The 18,198-nt window shown below is 44.5% G+C and overlaps 1 protein-coding gene across 1 annotated transcript in view; it reads left to right on the plus strand.

Moving 5' to 3' along the window:
- The window catches only part of LOC110530624 (leucine-rich melanocyte differentiation-associated protein), a 431,978-nt gene that overhangs the window by 285,769 nt on the left and 128,011 nt on the right, over positions 1 to 18,198 (plus strand). Inside the window, exon 5 of the mRNA XM_036986902.2 lies at positions 11,471 to 11,603. Coding sequence (XP_036842797.1) covers positions 11,471 to 11,603 — 133 coding nt within the window. The remainder of the gene's footprint in view (positions 1 to 11,470; positions 11,604 to 18,198) is intronic.

Below are 18,198 nucleotides of genomic sequence, written 5' to 3' on the forward strand. Positions count from 1 at the left end.
AAGATTATACATTTCCCTCAGCAACTCAAAGGAAGCAAAGGTCCCTTCTATATATAAATCCCCTATGGTACTTATCCCCAACTCTCCCCATCGCTCAAAGTTGTTATCAAGGTTAGAGGGGGCAAAGGAGGGATTCCTGGCAACAGGGAGCATGAATGACATTGGTCTAAGCTCAAAGTGGACTTTAATTTGCTTCCAGATTCGGACTGTGCTCTGTATAATAGGATTGTTATTATAAAGTGACATCTCCAGATTGACAGGAGACAGAATCACAGCACCAATAGAGAAGGGGTGACACTCCTCACGCTCCATACTAAACCAGCTGGATGACGGAGGTGCGTCATCCAGCCAAAACTTAACAGCGCGGAGGTTAGTGGCCCAGTAATAAAATATAACATCTGGGAGAGACAATCCTCCTTCCATCTATCCTGTGTGTTCTATAATCCCAGATGAAAGGATTGATAATTGAGTCCAGTTGTTTATGAAAGGTTTTAGGTATGAATACTGGGATGTTCTGGTATAGGTAGAGCAGTTGTGGGAGGAAGACCATTTTAATGGCACTAATTCTTCCCGAGCAGAGACATTTGGAGAGTTCTCCAAAATTGTATGTTTGCCTTGAGTTTTTGCATCAGAGACGGGAAATTATCTTTAAATAGTAAGGCGTATTGTTTGGTAACTACAATTCCTATGTAGGTAAATTCTTCTGAAGATAACTTAACTGGAAGATGTTCTAGCCAGGAGGTGTTTTGCAACCGTATGGGCATTAATTCACTCTTGTTACAATTTATTTTGTATCCCGAGAAGGTACCAAACAAATTAATCACATCAAGAAAAGCTGGAATACTAGCTTGGGGTTCTGTTACATCGAGAATGTCATCTGCGTATAGGCAAATCTTATTTAGAGTATCTTTAGTATTATAGCCGTGTATTGCTGCATGAGATCTAATCGCCTGAGCGAGAGGTTCAATAATTAGGGCTAAGAGCATAGGCGACAGCGCACAACCCTGCCTTGTCCCTCTGTAAAGGTTCAATCGGGGCGACAATGATTTGTTAGTGAGTATTCTCGCACAGGGGTTCCTATATAAAAGCTGGATCCAATTTATGAACCTATCTCCAATATAACATTTCTGTAGGAGGTTAGGGGTTAGGATCTGCTTTAGATGTATATAGAGACTCATAAAACTGACAGAATCTGTCATTGATGTCTTTGGGGGAAGGGGGTAATTCCCCAGATGCAGATTTCACTTTGTGAATCATTCGGTCACTCACATTTTTTCGAAGTTGTCTGGCGAGTAATTTGTGTGGTTTGTCACCAAACTCAATTTTTTTTTGCTTGGCATAAGGAAAAGATAGAGAGAATCTGATTTATTTCAAATTTTAAAGAGGTAATTTTTTAAACGTTTCTCCATAGATGGATGGCTAGCATTCTCCCTATCCAGTAAGTGAATTTGTCCCTCCAGTTCTACCAATTTTCCTCTGTTTTGCCTACTCCTGGTAGTCTGAAAGGAGATGATACAGCCTCTCAAATAAGCCTTCAGTGTTTCCCACAATAATGCTGGGGAAGTCTCTGTGTTGTCGTTGGTATCAAAGAAAAATGTCACAGAATGTTGGTTCTGTGAGGAGCTGAGGATTCAACCTCCAGACCCTCTCGTTTGGTACGATGTCACCCAATCTCAGGGAGAAGGTGATTGGACTGTGGTGCGAGATTATAATATCATGATACCTCACATTACAAGTATAGGGGAGTAGTTTAGCATCAACCAAAAAGTAGTCAATTCGAGTATAACCCATAGGGTTAGCGATCCTCCATATATCAAATAAGTTAGAATTTTTTATGTAGGTATTCAAGAATTCGCTTGAATAGGAGGTAAGGGTTCGCCGGGTAGAGGATCTATCCAAATATTGGTCTAGCACACAGTTAAGGTCCCCTCCAATGACCAGGTTAGTATGGGAGATAAGAGTCAAAAGGACTCTTTTGGAAAAAAGAGGGGTTAGATATTTAGTAGAGTTACTGAAGTAGAGGGGATCTGACACCTGTTTGAACTTGTTATCAGTATAAAAGACACCTGTCCACAACCTCAAACAGTCACACTCCAAACTCCACTATGGCCAAGACCAAAGAGCTGTCAAAGGACACCAGAAACAAAATTGTAGACCTGTACTAGGCTGGGAAGACTTAATCTGCAATAGGTAAGCAGCTTGGTTTGAAGAAATCAACTGTGGGAGCAATTATTAGGAAATGGAAGACATACAAGACCACTGATAAGATCTGTTTGTTTCTTGGGACCTAGAACAAACATCTCTGTTTTGTTAGAGTTGAAAAGTATCCACTTCCTTATGTCTGATACACAGGCTTCTAGCGAGGGCAATTTTGGGGCTTCACCATGTTTCATTGAAATGTACAGCTTTGTGTCATCCGCATAGCAGTGAAAGTTAACATTATGTTTTCGAATGACATGTCCAAGAGGTAAAATATATAGTGAAAACATTAGTGGTCCAAAAACGGAACCTTGAGGAACACCGAAATGTACAGTTGATTTGTCAGAGGACAAACCATTCACAGAGACAAACTGATATCTTTCCGACAGATACGATCTAAACCAGGCCAGAACTTGTCCGTGTAGACCAATTTGGGTTTCCAATCTCCAAAAGAATGTGGTGATCGATGGTATCAAAAGCAGCACTAAGGTCTAGGAGCACGAGGACAGATGCAGAGCCTCGGTCTGACGCCATTAAAAGGTCATTTACCACCTTCACAAGTGCAGTCTCAGTTTTATGATGGGGTCTAAAACAAGACTGAAGCATTTCATATACATTGTTTGTCTTCAGGAAGGCAACAGCTTTTTCTAACATTCTTGAGAGGAATGGAAGATTCAATATAGGCCGATAGTTTTTTATATTTTCTCGGTCAAGGTTTGGCTTTTTCAAGAGATGCTTTATTCCTGCCACTTTTAGTGAGTTTGGTACACATCAGGTGGATAGAGAGCGTTTATTATGTTCAACATAGGAGGGCCAAGCACAGGAAGCAGCTCTTTCAGTAGTTTAGTTGGAATAGGGTCCAGTATGCAGCTTGAAGGTTTAGAGGCCATGGTTATTTTCATCATTGTGTCAAGAGATATAGTACTAAAACACTTGAGTGTCTCTCTTGATCCTAGTCCCTGGCAGAGTTGTGCAGACTCAGGACAACTGAGCTTTGGAGGAATTTGCTTTCTAATGATCATGATCTTTTCCTCAAAGAAGTTCATGAATGTATTACTGCTGAAGTGAAAGCCATCCTCACTTGGGGAATGCTGCTTTTTAGTTAGCTTTGCGACAGTATCAAAAATACATTTTGGATTGTTCTTATTTTCCTCGATGAAGTTGGAAAAATAGTTTGATCGAGCAGCAGTGAGGGCTCTTCGATACTGTCTTTCCAAGCTAGTCGGAAGACTTCCAGTTTGGTGTGGCTCCATTTCCGTTCCAATTTTCTGGAAGCTTGATTCAGAGCTCGCGTATTTTCTGTACACCAGGGAGCTAGTTTCTTATGACAACTGTTTTTAGTTTTTAGGGGTGCAACTGCATCTAGGGTATTGCCAAGGTGAAATTGAGTTCCTCAGTTAGGTGGTTAACTGATTTTTGTCCTCTGACGACCTTGGGTAGGCAGAGGGAGTCTGGAATGGCATCAAGGAATCTTTGGTGTTGTCTGAGAATTTATAGCACAACTTTTGATGCTCCTTGGTTGGGGTCTGAGCAGATTATTTGTTGCGATTGCAAACATAATAAAATGGTGGTAGGATAGTCCAGGATTATGAGGAAAAACATTAAGATCCACAACATTTATTCCATGGGACAAAACTAGGTCCAGAGTTTGACTGTGACAGTGAGTAGGTCCAGAGACATGTTGGACAAAACCCACTGAGTCGATGATGGCTCCAAAAGCCTTTTAGAGTGGGTCTGTGGACTTTTCCATGTGAATATTAAAATCACCAAAAATGTGAATATTATCTGCTGTGACTACAAGGTCCGATAGGGATTCAGGGAACTCAGGGAGGAACGCTGTATATGGCAAGCAGCTTGGTGACAGGGCAACAACTGTTGGCACAATTATTAGAAAATGGAAGAAGTTCAAGATGACGGTCAATCACCCTCGGTCTGGGGCTCCATGCAAGATCTCACCTCGTGGGGCATCAATGATCATGAGGAAGGTGAGGGATCAGCCCAGAACTACACGGCAGGACCTGGTTAATGACCTGAAGAGAGCTGGGACCACAGTCTCAAAGAAAACCATTAGTAACACACTACGCCTTCATGGATTAAAATCCTGCAGCGCATGCAAGGTCCCCTGCTCAAGCCCGCGCATGTCCAGACCCGTCTGAAGTTTGCCAATGACCATCTGGATGATCCAGAGGAGGAATGGGAGAAGGTCATGTGGTCTGATGAGACCGTGTTTGGAGGAAGAAGAAGGATGAGTACAACCCCAAGAACACCATCCCAACCGTGAAGCATGGAGGTGGAAGCATCATTCTTGGGGGGTGCTTTTCTGCAAAGGGGACAGGATGACTGCACCGTATTGAGGGGAGGATGGATGGGGTCATGTATCGCAAGATCTTGGCCAACAACCTCCTTCCCTCAGTAAGAGCATTGAAGATGGGTCGTGGCTGGGTCTTCCAGCATGATAACGACCTGAAACACACAACCAGGGCAACTAAGGAGTGGTTCCGTAAGAAGCATCTCAAGGTCCTGGAGTGGCCTAGCCAGTCTCCAGACCTGAACCCAATAAAACATCTTTGGAGGGAGCTGAAAGTCCGTATTGCCCAACGACAGCCCCGGAACCTGAATAATCTGGAGAAGGTCTGTATGGAGGAGTGGGCCAAAATCCCTGCTGCAGTGTGTGCAAACCTGGTCAAGAACTACAGGAAACGTATGATCTCTGTAATTGCAAACAAAGGTTTCTGTACCAAATATTAAGTTCTGCTTTTCTGATGTATCAAATACTTATGTCATGCAATAAAATGCAAATTAATTACTTAAAAATCATACAATGTGATTTTCTGGATTAAAAAAAAAATTATGTCTCTCACAGTTGAAGTGTACCTACGATAAATAAAAAATTACAGACATGCTTTGTAAGTAAGAAAACCTGCAAAATCAGCAGTGTATCAAATACTTGTTCTCCCCACTGTATATGATAGGATGTATAGACAGTATGGACAGTATGGATAGAATATGTATCATACATGTAGAATATTTAGGATGGAAAATGTTTACAGCAATTGTTATACAGGATAGGCCTTGACTACAGAATATATAGAATATACTATAGAATACAGTATATACATATGAAGTGGGTAAAACCATATGTAAACATTATTAAAGTGACCAGTGTTCCATGACTATGTACATAAGATAGCAGTCTCTAAGGTGCAGGGTAGAGTACCGGGTGGTGGCCAGCTAGTGACAGTGACATGGCAGGGTATTGGGTGGAGACCGGCTAGTGGTGACAATTTAATGGCTTTGAGATAGAAACTGTTTTTCAGTCTCTCGGTCCCAGGTTTGATGCACCTGTACTGAACCCACCTTCTAGATGGTAGCAGGGTGAACAGGCTGTGGCTTGGTTGGCTGAGGTCCTTCATGATCTGCTTGGCCTTCCTGTGACACCGGGTGCTGTAGATGTCCTGGAGAGCAGACAGTGTGCCCCTGGTGATGCATTGGGCAGACCGCATCATCCTCTGGAGAGCCCAGTTGTTGCAAACAGTGCAGTTGCTGTACCAGGCAGTGATACAGCCTGAAAAGATGCTCTCAATGGTGCATCTGTAAAAGTTTGTCAGGGTCTTAGGGTACATGACGACTTTCATCTGCCTCCGGAGGTTGAAGAGGCACTGTTGCACCTTCTTCACCACACTGTCTGTGTTGCTGGACCATTTCAGATTGTCAGTGATGTGTATGCCAAGGAACTTAAAGCTTTTTTTTACCTTCTCCACTGCGGCCCTGTGGATGGTGGCGTGGTCCCTCTGCTGTCTCCTGAAGTTCACGATCAGCTCATTGACTCTTTTGACGTTGAGGGAGATATTATTTTCCTGGCACCACACCACCATTGCCCTTATCTCCTTCCTGTAGGCTGTCTCGTCATTGTTGGTAATCAGGGCTACCACTGTTGTATTGTCTGCAAACTTAATGATTGGAGTTGGAGACGTGCATGGCCACGCAGTCATGGGTGATCAGGGAGTACATGAGGGGGCTGAGCACGCGCCCTTGTGGAACCCCTGTGTTGAGGATCAGCATAGCAGCTTGTTGCCTATCTTCACCACCTGGATGCCGCCCATCAGGAGGTCCAGGACCTAGTTGAACAGGGCGGGGTTCAGACCCAGGGCCCCAAGCTTGGAGGGTATTATAGTGTTGAAGGCTGAGCTGTAGTCAATGAACAGTATTCTCACATAGGTATTCCTCTTGCCCAGATGGGATAGGGCAGTGTGATGGTGATTGCATCATCCCTGGATATATTGGGGGCGGTATGCGAATTGCAGTGGGTCTAGGGTGTCAGGTAAGGTGGAGGTGATATGACCCTTAACAAGACTCTCTCAGCACTTCATGATGACAAGTGAGTGCTACGGGGCAATTGTCATTTAGTTCATTACCTTCGCTTTCTTGATACAGGAACAATGGTGGTCATCTTGAAACTAGTGGGGATAGCATACTGGTATGGGGAGAGATTGAATATGTCCGTAAACACTCAAACAAGCTGGTCTGCACATGCTCTGAGGAGCCTTGCGAGGGTTAACACGTTTAAATGTCTTACTCCCGTCAGAAACAGGGAGAACGAGAGCTACCTGTCCTCGTGAGCGGCGGTGGCCCGCGTCGTCGGTATTGTGGACAGTTTTCCTTCAGGTGCCCTATATCCCCCACCAGCACTGGGCCCCGTGCTCACTCATCCCTCAACCCATCCATTCAACCCATCCGCTCAAACATCATGAACAAGTTTTTAAGGAGAACTGTAAAAAGGAGACTTGAATTATAATTATTCCTCTTTGTCAGACAACGTCTATTTGAGTCTTTTGTGTATTACAATAGGATAAATGTCAGGGGTTTCAACTCTCTGTCACTCAACTGCTAAAACACCTCAGGCCTGGTCTGGAGCTTTTATAAGCCTTGCATGCATATCATTGCATTTGCGTAGTGGCATAGAGCAGTACAGGTGCTGACAGAAGTTTCACACATGTTTAGTAGCCCATGCATGGTCTGTGAAAAATGTGGCCTTTTATAAATGCATTTCATGCAATTCTACATCATTCATCACAACTGGAGACTTTGGCAGAATGTTTTTTATTATCAAAATGATAGGCTACTTTGACAATGACAAACTGAGAATCTGAAATCAATAAAAACCACCTTGTCAGGAATCAATCAATTGCCTAGGTCTAGGTGTGGAGACACACACAATATGAGGAGGATTTCCCAGATTATTTTCTTTTCAGCAGGAGCCATTTGCTTTCCAACTTGTGTTTTCCCGCGATTGTATTTGAAATATTGCGAAAGGCCTGTTTTGTCTTCATGTTGTTCACTGACAGATTTGCTTTGCATTCCAGACTATAGGCTATGCCTTGTTATTTGGGCTCCACACAATCCACTAGGCAGTTTTTTAAAGAAGCTATTGATCCTCTGTGGCTCAATTATTGGCCTAATCATGGTGTAGTATTGCCTGGCTACCCAAACTCCTTGCTCCGGGCCAAACGATATGCCACTCCCACGGACGCTAGTTTCTTCCCCGCAATGAGTCTGGATCTGAGCACCTCCCTGATGATTTCTAGAACGCAAACACGTTCTCTAACCATTCTGATTGGTCCCAGAAACCGCTGATGACTTTGTTTTGTACAAAACCTCTCATTTTAACTTCACCACAATCGACCTCAACGATGTCAGTCTCAGACTGAAGAATGTAGCAAACATAGAGCAGTGGAAGAATTCAGTTTGTCGTCAGGCAAGGTGTACTAGGCTATTCTGAATTATTTTATTTCTTTCTGAACAGATAGCAGTAATTCTATAGCTTTGGCAAATTGATTTACCTCCAGCACCCTTCCAGCGGCTATGATTCTATAAGGAAATAAATGCTCAAGTGCTGCTTCTGTGGCAGTACTGTTGATATTTAAACTGGGTAGCTTACTACACACACTCAAACTAAGTTTACCACCACTCAAATGGGCACTTGGCGAGTGGGAGGGCGAAGGGGCGGGTACAGGGGTGCAGGTATCTGTGTAGGTGCCTCCTCTACTGCTAAAACACCTCTGGCCTGAGGGGTATACTACAAAGTAGGATCAATAAGTTAGCCAGCTGACTTTGATAAACAACCAGAAATAACTTGATTTTCGGGTTTATTAAGATGTAACGATCTTCTTCATCTGAGGAGTATGAAAGATCGGACCAAAACGCAGCGTGGTAAGTGTCCATTTTAATGAAATATAACTGAACACTGAATACAAAATAACCAAATTAAACAACGAAATGAAAATCGAAACAGTTCTGTATGGTAAAACACAGACACAGAAAACAACTACCCACAACCCATAGTGGGAAAACAGGCTGCCTAAGTATGGTTCTCAATCAGAGACAACGATTGACAGCTGCCTCTGATTGGGATCCACACCAGGCCAAACACATAGAACTATAACACATAGAACAAAAACATAGAATGCCCACCCCAACTCACGCCCTGACCAAACTAAAATAGAGACATAAAAAAGGAACTAAGGTCAGGACGTGACAGTACCCCCCCCCCCCCCCCCCCCCCAAAGGTGCGGACTCCGGCCGCAAAACCGAAACCCATAGGGGAGGATCTGGGTGGGCTTCTGTCCGCGGTGGCGGCTCTGGTGTGGGACGGGATAGACGGGAGACTCCGGCTGCACCGGAGTGAAGCGCGACTCCGGCAGCTCCGGAGTGACAGGCGGCTCTGGCAGCTCCTGACTGACGGGCGGCTCTGGCAGCTCCTGACTGACGGGCGGCTCTGGCAGCTCCTGACTGACGGGCGGCTCTGGCAGCTCCTGACTGACGGGCGGCTCTGGCAGCTCCTGACTGACGGGCGGCTCTGGCAGCTCCTGACTGACGGGCGGCTCTGGCAGCTCCTGACTGACGGGCGGCTCTGGCAGCTCCTGACTGACGGGCGGCTCTGGCAGCTCCTGACTGACGACATAAAGAGACATAAAGAAAATAGAGACATAAAAAAGCAACTAAGGTCAGGACGTGACATAAGAGATATACATTTAGATGTGTGTTTTTGGTTGTTGAATTAAGTAGGCCATGCCCATTTCAAGCTTATTTTTCTAAATAATACAAATATATTTCAGAAAATTTAGGCAAGTTCCTAGTATAATTCCTATATCCTGATTTGTACTATACCCCTCTGATGTTCTCAGGCTTGAGTCATAATATACTGTTTGTATCATCTTTTATAGTTTTGTCATAAGGTGAGTGTAGCTGGTGCATGAAGTCAGGTGCAGGAGAGCAGAATGAGTGAGCAACGTACTTTACTCAACAAGGCACAAGGTAACAATTACACTTGATCAAAACAAGACGGTAAAGATAACGCACGGGTGAACACAGCACCCGTCAAAAAACTAGCCATCAAAATAAACCTAACTGAACATGAATAATCCCGCACAACACCATGGGTGAAACAGAGGGTCTAAATACAGGCACAAATAATTGTGAAATGGAAAACAGGTGTGTGAAAACAAAGACAAAACAAAAGGAAAAAGAAAAGTGGATCCGTTATGGGTAGTAGACCGGCAACGGCGAGCGCCGCCCGAACAAGGAGAGGCACCGACTTCGGAAGAAGTCGTGACAAGTTTATAGATCAATCCATATCCCCCTTCCCTATAATCCTAGTGTGTTGACATGCTGACATAGATAGTAAAACCAATCTTCACCCCTACTGTTACCACCATCATCACCTTCTGTATGGAGCCTGTCTGTGTCCATATCATGGTTCCTCCATGTCCCTCCTCACCCATCATTTAGCTACTGCTGCTGCTGTCTCTTCCTCTGTTCTGTTTGGCTGTAACCTCTCCTCTGCTCTCCTCTGTTCTCCTCTCCTCTGTCCTCCTCTCCTCTGTTCTCCTCCCCTCTGTTCTCCTCCCCTCTGTTCTCCTCTCCTCTGTCCTTCTCTGTCCTTCTCTCCTCTGTTCTCCTCTCCTCTGTCCTTCTCTCCTCAGTTCTCCTCTCCTCTGTCCTCCTCTCCTCTGCTCTCCTATTCTCTGTCCTCCTCTCCTCTGCTCTCCTATTCTCTGTCCTCCTCTCCTCTGCTCTCCTCTGTGCTCCTCTCCTCTGTCCTCCTCCTCTCTGTCCTCCTCTGCTCTTCTCTCTCTTCTCTCCTATGTCCTCCTCTCCTCTGTTCTCCTCTGCTCTCCTCTCCCCTGTCCTCTTCTCCTCTACTCTGCTCTCCTCTTCTCTGCTCTGTTCTCCTCTGTTCTCCTCTCCTTTGTTCTCCTCCCCTCTGTTCTCCTCTCCTCTGTCCTTCTCTCCTCTGTTCTCCTCTCCTATGTCCTCCTCTCCTCTTTTCTCCTCTCCTCTGCTCTCCTCTCCTCTGTCCTCTCCTCTGCTCTCCTCTGCTCTCCTCTGCTCTCCTCTCCTCTGCTCTCCTCTGCTCTCCTCTCCTCTCCTCTGTTCTCCTCTCTATCCTCCTCTCATCTTTTCTCCTCTCCTCTGTTTTCCTCTCCTCTGTCCTTCTCCAATGTTCTCCTCTCCTCTGTCCTCTTCTCCTCTGTCCTCTCTCCTCTGTCCTCCTCTCCTCTCCCTTCCTCTGCTGTCCTCTGTTCCCACCTGCTTTCTGAATGGATCTGTTGTCATCTCCGTATCCCAGCCGTTATCAACCTGATGTTTCCTCTCCCTCCCAATGAAAGATAGTGTCTGAAAGCTTAGAGAAGATATCTGTGATGTTACAGGAATGACAGCTCTGGGAGATGGGGCGTATCTCCTTTCGTTCTATTTATATTTCTGCCCTTATTTTTATCAACTTTGAAGGTTATTGCATGGAAGGATAGATGGCAATGCCATTATATCTCTACTAAGTAAACAAGTAGTCTTTTCAAGTTGTTTGTTGATATGTCCCGTTTTACAAATTGGAATTTCTGTCATTTCATTTGCATAATAGCTTTTGTACGTGGATATGAACAAGTTGTTAAGCTCTGGAAGATGATGTTTAACTACAATATATACACATCTTGTGGTTTGATTATGTTTTCACTAGATGTGTTCAGTTTCTATCGTAATATAGGACTTTTTACTCAAATCATCATACGTATACATTTGTTTGTTTTTCTGTCGATATTGTTAATTCCCTTATTCTATAAAGTAAAGTGTGTGTTATATGTTTTGGTGTACAGTCAACTGAGACATTTCATGGTGTAATACGTAAAGTACATCTCTAGTAGATCATATTTTATGTCATATCTGTTAGCAAAACGTGTTACCAACATTTTTGCATGTGTGTGTTTTTCCTCAGGTACTTTGTTCTGCACAAGCTACCCACCCTAAAGTTCCTAGACACTAGGAAGGTTTGTAAGACAGAACAGCAGGAGGCTGAGGCACGGGGAGCCTTCATGAAGGTGGTTAAACCCAAGTCATCAGACATGGGGGTGAGTGCACACTTTCTATTGTAATACCGCTGCTTTTCCGGACACAGATTAGGCCTGGCCCTGGATTAAGAAGCACTTTCAATGGAGAATCTCAATTGAAAGTTAGATAGAGTATAAAGTGTCTTGAAGTATGTAACTGAATGAGGTGCTTCATTCCTGATAGGAGGTACTGGCTCTTCATCCAGGAGAAGACATATTTAGGGCTTTCCAGTCCAGAGAAACTAGAGTACACTAAGGGAATATTCACTGCCCAGTTTATGGAACCTATCAGGAAATAAAGAACTAGTTGTTTCTTTTTCAGCCATTCAGAGGGTTGAATGGAGTCCCCCTCATTAGCAGTGTGATGAGAGAGATCCTATATCTCTGATATAGCTGATTATCTAATAGTTCCCTCACCTCGCGTTGGGGTCAATCATTTGTCTAATCCATCTAACCCTATTAAGACCATAATTAAGTGATGTGTATGAGCAGTGAACCCCCCCCCTCCTTCTCTTTCATTCCTTCCTGTCCTCCTTTCTTCATCCGTGTCTGAGTGTCAGTCTCCCGTTGCAGGGGTCCTGGTGTGGTAGCCCTTTGAACAGAAGCCCTTACCGTGCCCCCTCTCCCTCCTCCGAGGGGACTCTCTTTAATGAGTGTGTGTGGGTGTGTATGTGTGTGTGTGTCTCTCTGTGTATGTGACCACGGTCTGACCTCATTCCGTATGCATAAGCCCAGATCAAAGTGGACGGGCGGCTGTCCGGTCGCAGCAGCGTCGCGGAGCATGACAGCGCTGGCCATCGGAGCGACATCTCACGTACACGCTTCATTTTCCTCAACCATGCACTTATTCCTCCCTCGCTCGTTAGGGCCAGACTAATTATAGTTTGGGATTTCATAGATGTAACCCTCCTCACCCTTCTCCCCTCATCTCCCTTTCCCCCTCTCCTCCCTCCCTCCTCTTTCAGAGGGGTGTAAATGAATAGCTTTGCTAAGATTTGATTCCATGTAATTACAAGGTCATTAAATATTTACTGGTTGGATCAGCGAGGCTGCCCCGTCCCAAGGTCCCCAGGGCCTTACAGACTGAGAGCAGTCTGGGAGGTAAGAACAAAGCCAACCAATGACGGGGCATGATACGTTTCGAACAGACTGAGGGTTGCATGGAGAAATCAGGTAGAAATACAGGGTGCATGGAGAAATCAGGTAGAAATACAGGGTGCATGGAGAAATCAGGTAGAAATACAGGGTGCATGGAGAAATCAGGTAGAAATGCAGGGTGCATGGAGAAATCAGGTAGAAATGCAGGGTGCATGGAGAAATCAGGTAGAAATGCAGGGTGCATGGAGAAATCAGGTAGAAATACAGGGTGCATGGAGAAATCAGGTAGAAATACAGGGTGCATGGAGAAATCAGGTAGAAATACAGGGTGCATGGAGAAATCAGGTAGAAATACAGGGTGCATGGAGAAATCAGGTAGAAATACAGGGTGCATGGAGAAATCAGGTAGAAATACAGGGTGCATGGAGAAATCAGGTAGAAATACAGGGTGCATGGAGAAATCAGGTAGAAATACAGGGTGCATGGAGAAATCAGGTAGAAATACAGGGTGCATGGAGAAATCAGGTAGAAATACAGGGTGCATGGAGAAATCAGGTAGAAATACAGGGTGCATGGAGAAATCAGGTAGAAATACAGGATGCATGGAGAAATCAGGTAGAAATACAGGGTGCATGGAGAAATCAGGTAGAAATACAGGGTGCATGGAGAAATCAGGTAGAAATACAGGGTGCATGGAGAAATCAGGTAGAAATACAGGGTGCATGGAGAAATCAGGTAGAAATACAGGGTGCATGGAAAAAATTGAAATATTTATAATTTCAGACAAAATATTCCAGTGTTTTAGTGTCCGTTCATATGACTCTTTTCTCTTGATTCAACGTGCAAATGGCAGAGCAAGAAAAGAAAACAAGGAAATAAGTTAACCCCATTCTGGCATGTTTGCTAGATTTAGAGGAGTAGAATAATAACACTGCTCATCCACTTCATATGAAAAGAAGCAGAGTGCTTTAACAATGCTTGTTGGCAGGCAAAAGTCACTTTGGAGGATTACAGTATATTTACAAAGCCTTGCCAATGTAGCAGCGACGCTTGCTTCTGTTGTCACAGAGTTAGATATGGCTGAACATTATCAAGCTAGGTCATTTCTATGTGTTTGTGTCAGAGTAAATAGCAAACAAAACATGCTATGTACATTATCAGATAGAAATGTCCCATTATGTGTATCTTCCTTTACTTAAATACTGTAGATAACACACTTTCAACAGTGCAGTACACAGTTTTTTCTGCTCCACCTTAGTAGCCTTTGACTCAATATACTGTGTAACCTTTATACAGACTTCATACACCCTTTATGTAGTTGGACTTTGCTCATAAGTGATTTGTGAAGTATCTATGTAGGACTTATGAAGACCTATGAATAATCTACAAAGCTTTTATAAGTTGTTTGTTTAAAGTGGTACAGCGACCGTGATGAGAGTGAGAGTTGGGCTCGTGTGGTTCTAAACGTCCCATCCCGTGCTTGGGTCCTTGGGTGTTGGTTTCCACCATAACAGTTTGTTTTGAGTCCGATGAAGCATGATGTGGCAGCCATAACCCTCTCGGTGGGGCACGTGTACAACCTGCCTCCCCGCCATTTAATTGGCTCCATCATCAGAACCATTGTGTTTCTGACCAATCGTGCGGGTCACCAATTAACGAGTGGTGCAGACAAACGAGGCATTAGGGAGGAAGAGATGATGATGGTGTAATTAGACATTTGTGTTTTCTTTTATGTCTTGTACAGTGGGGCGTCCCTTCATAACACAGGAGCCTGGTGTCTGGAGTTACTGTAGCACAGTTACACTGGACAGTAATTACACTGAACAAAAATATTAACACTAATTAATACTCTCTCTAGTCTCACTAAATTCTCTCTCTCCTCTCTCCCTCTCTTCTCCCTCACACGCTCTCTCTCTTTCTGTGAGAGTTACTCTGTAAATACTGTGGTTGTTTCTGAATACCAATGTTTAGGGTACAATCAAAGTTAAAGAAGTGTCATGACTGATCAGAATGGGTCAGATCAGACAGGTGGGGGATGACCGTCACCAGGCTTCTCTCTCGCCTACAGAGGGGGGGAGGGAGCTGCTGGATGGTCGACAGTTCCCACCCTGTTGTAAATTACAGGAGAAGGAGACTTTATTTCCCCCAGTGTTAACAGACTTTTCCCCCCCGAAACTCTAACACAGTCAAATGTGAATAATGGAGCAACAATTCTAACACAAGAATGTGGGGAATGGTCAGCGGGGAGCTATAGAAAACTAATGTTATATTGGTTTTCATTTTGTGATGTCATTAAAAATTGTATGGACGAAATACTGTAACTTGGAAAGTATAACCCCTTTATAGGTCAAGTTTCCATCCAATACGTTGTGCATATGATATGAAAAAGGATGAGAGTACATTTGTTAAGATATGAATGTGATTTTAGGAGGTATAAGAGAATCTATCGCCTATAAACTGTGCATAAGTAAGTAGCCACACCCCGGTAAGGTCAGAGAGCATGTCAGACCGACGGAACCCTGCCCTTTGGCCAGAGTGCCTAAAATGATTACCAACAGAAATTAACATTAGACCAGGAAACGTAAGGCGGGAGCTACACGTTTGAAATAGTTGGAACGTTCAACACGAGGTGAAGAAATAAACTCACCTTCCTTTAGACCAGAGACACGGCGAGCTGCAGGTCATGTCCATCATGGTCCAAATCCTGAATACCAACACGATGGGGAAAACAAACCCCCCTCTTAAACAATCACTGAAACAGCTGATTAGCTGATTTGAGTCAAATATTTTATTGAAAAGCGAACCTAAGTGGGACTATCCTACTAGGCTCATCACCAATGGGAACGGTCGACACGGCTGGCTAGCTGTCTTCCAGAGTGAACAAAAGTAGAAGACAGGAAAGGGGAGACCCCTTTTGGACAATCAGAGAAATACAGCTTGCCGCTAAAAGGCCAACAACCTTCCTAAGGAGGGCTGGTTCCGACAGAGATAAACGGCAAACAAAGGCACTCACGAAAATACATTAATGATTTCTCATTCCAAACGGGCGGCAGTTTGTGTGCAAACTTTATGATTACTGTGAGAATAGTTCTGAAAAGTATTGACGATAAGTGTCTTCTCTCTCTCTTTCCCCCTTTTCATGTTGTTGTGTAAAAAGCCACCATTTTGTAAAAGTCCGCTAGGGAACTTTGTCTCATGTAATAAGTGTGTATGTTATCCTGTTATTATTTAGTTAGCTAGTAAATAAATAATTAAACATATTTGTGTAGTACTGAATCATTAGCAAGGCTGGGACATTAAAAACGTAAATATTTTGTTTCACCGAGTCGTGGCTGAACGACGACTTCAATAACATACAGCTGGTGGGGTTTACGTTGCATCGGTATGATAGAACAGCCGCCTCTGGTAAGACAAGGGGTGGCGGTCTGTGTATACTTTTAAACAGTCACAATCTAATAGTATCTCATGATAACCTGTAGACCACACTATTTACACACTATGATAGTTTTCATCTATATTTTTAGTAGCTGTCTATCTACCACCACAAACAGATGCTGGCATGAAGACCGCACTCAACGAGCTGTGTAAGGCTATAAGCAAACAAGAAAATGCTCATCCAGAGGTGGCACTCCTAGTGGTCAGGGACTTTAATGCAGGGAAACTTGCATCCTTTTTACCCAATTTCTACTAGCATGTTAAATGTGCAACCAGAGGGGGAAAAAACTCTATACCACCTTTACTCCACACACAGAGTGTAAGGGTGTTTAACTGGCGGCAGAGAAGGAGGAGAGAAATAACTGTGTTTCCAACGGCGCAGTTTAATTACAAAAAAAACCACTGGAAAACATAATAACAAAAATCAATGGGTAACATAACCCGATGCACACCAGTACAGACGTACACATACACTTACAATAAACAATCACTGACAAAGACATGATGGGAAACAGAGTTAGCGGGGATCATTTTCGTCAGCAACCGCTGAATAGCGGATATTACAAAAAAATATTAATATTCATGAAATCACAAGTGCAATTTTGCTTTACAGCGAAAGCAATCCAAGCGTTTGTGTAAGTTTATCGATAGCCTAGCATAGCATTATTTACACTTAGCATCAGGAAGCTTGGTCACGAAAATCAGAAAAGCAATCAAATGAATCGTTTACCTTTGATGATCTTTGGATGTTTTCACTCACGAGACTCCGTTACACAACAAATGTTCCTTTTGTTCCATAAAGATTATTTTTATACCCAAAATACCGACGTTTGTTTGTCGCGTTATGTTCAGAAATCCACAGGAAAGAGCGGTCACGACAACGTAGACGTAGATGTCCACGGAAACATGTCAAACGTTTTTTATAATCAATCCTCAAGTTGTTTTTAAAATATATGCGTCAACTTTCTGGCGCAGCACGGCATGCTGAAGGTGAACATGGGCGGCGTCCATGAACCAGTCATCCACCGCAGGAGCCTCGGTCTGACTCTGATGCCAAGGAGCCAGAACCGGCTGATACCCCAATACACACTGGAAGGGACAGAGACCAGTGGAGGAGTGGTGGAGCGAGTTCTGGGCCATCGCTGCCCAGGACACGAACGCTGCCCACTCCCCCGGCCGGTCCTGGCAATAGGACCTCAGAAACATACCCACATCCTGGTTAACTCTATCCACCTGCCCGTTACTCTCGGGGTGAAAACCTGAGGTAAGGCTGACCGAGATCCCCAGACGTTCCATGAACGCCCTCCAGAACCTAGATGTGAACTGGGGACCCCGATCAGACACTATATGGCACCTCGTAGTGCCGGAAACGTATGTAAACAAGGCCTCAGCAGTCTGTAGGGCCGTAGAGAGACCGGGCAACGGGAGGAGACGACAGGACTCCTGGTGTTACCCTATGAGGGAGGAAGATCGGTCAGGAAATCTACCGACAGGTGCGACCACGGCTGTTGTGGAACGGGTAAGGGTTGTAACTTACCTCTGGGCAGGTGCCTAGGAGCCTTACACTGGGTGCACACCGAGCAGGAGGAAACATAAACCTTCACATCCTTAGCCAAAGTGGGCCACCAGTACTTCCCACTAAGACAGTGCACCGTCTGACCTATTGCAGGATGACCAGAGGAGGGTGACGTGTGTGCCCAATAGATCAGACGGTCGCGGACAGCAGACGGAACGTACAGACACCCAGCTGGACACTGGAGGGGAGCCGACTCTGCACATAACGCCTGCTCAATGTCCGCATCCAGCTCCCACACTACCGGCGCCACCAGGCAGGAGGCGGGGAGTATGGGAGTGGGATCCATGGGCCGCTCCTCTGTGTCATACAGCCAGAACAATGCGTCATGGCCCACCTTGCCTGGCGAGGGTTCAGTCTCCTCGCTGCCCAGATGTACTCCAGATTGCAGTTGTCAATTCAGATGAGAAAAGGGTGTCTAGCCCTAACCTTTTCCAAGTCTACTAAATCATATCCACTTCTCCAACATTCTGAACTTTTTCCATGTCTGCTAAATCATGTCCAGAGAGC

This window comes from Oncorhynchus mykiss, chromosome 1 (assembly GCF_057628025.1).
Source record: "Oncorhynchus mykiss isolate SJ-2025 chromosome 1, ASM5762802v1, whole genome shotgun sequence".
NCBI classification, from domain to species: domain Eukaryota; kingdom Metazoa; phylum Chordata; class Actinopteri; order Salmoniformes; family Salmonidae; genus Oncorhynchus; species Oncorhynchus mykiss.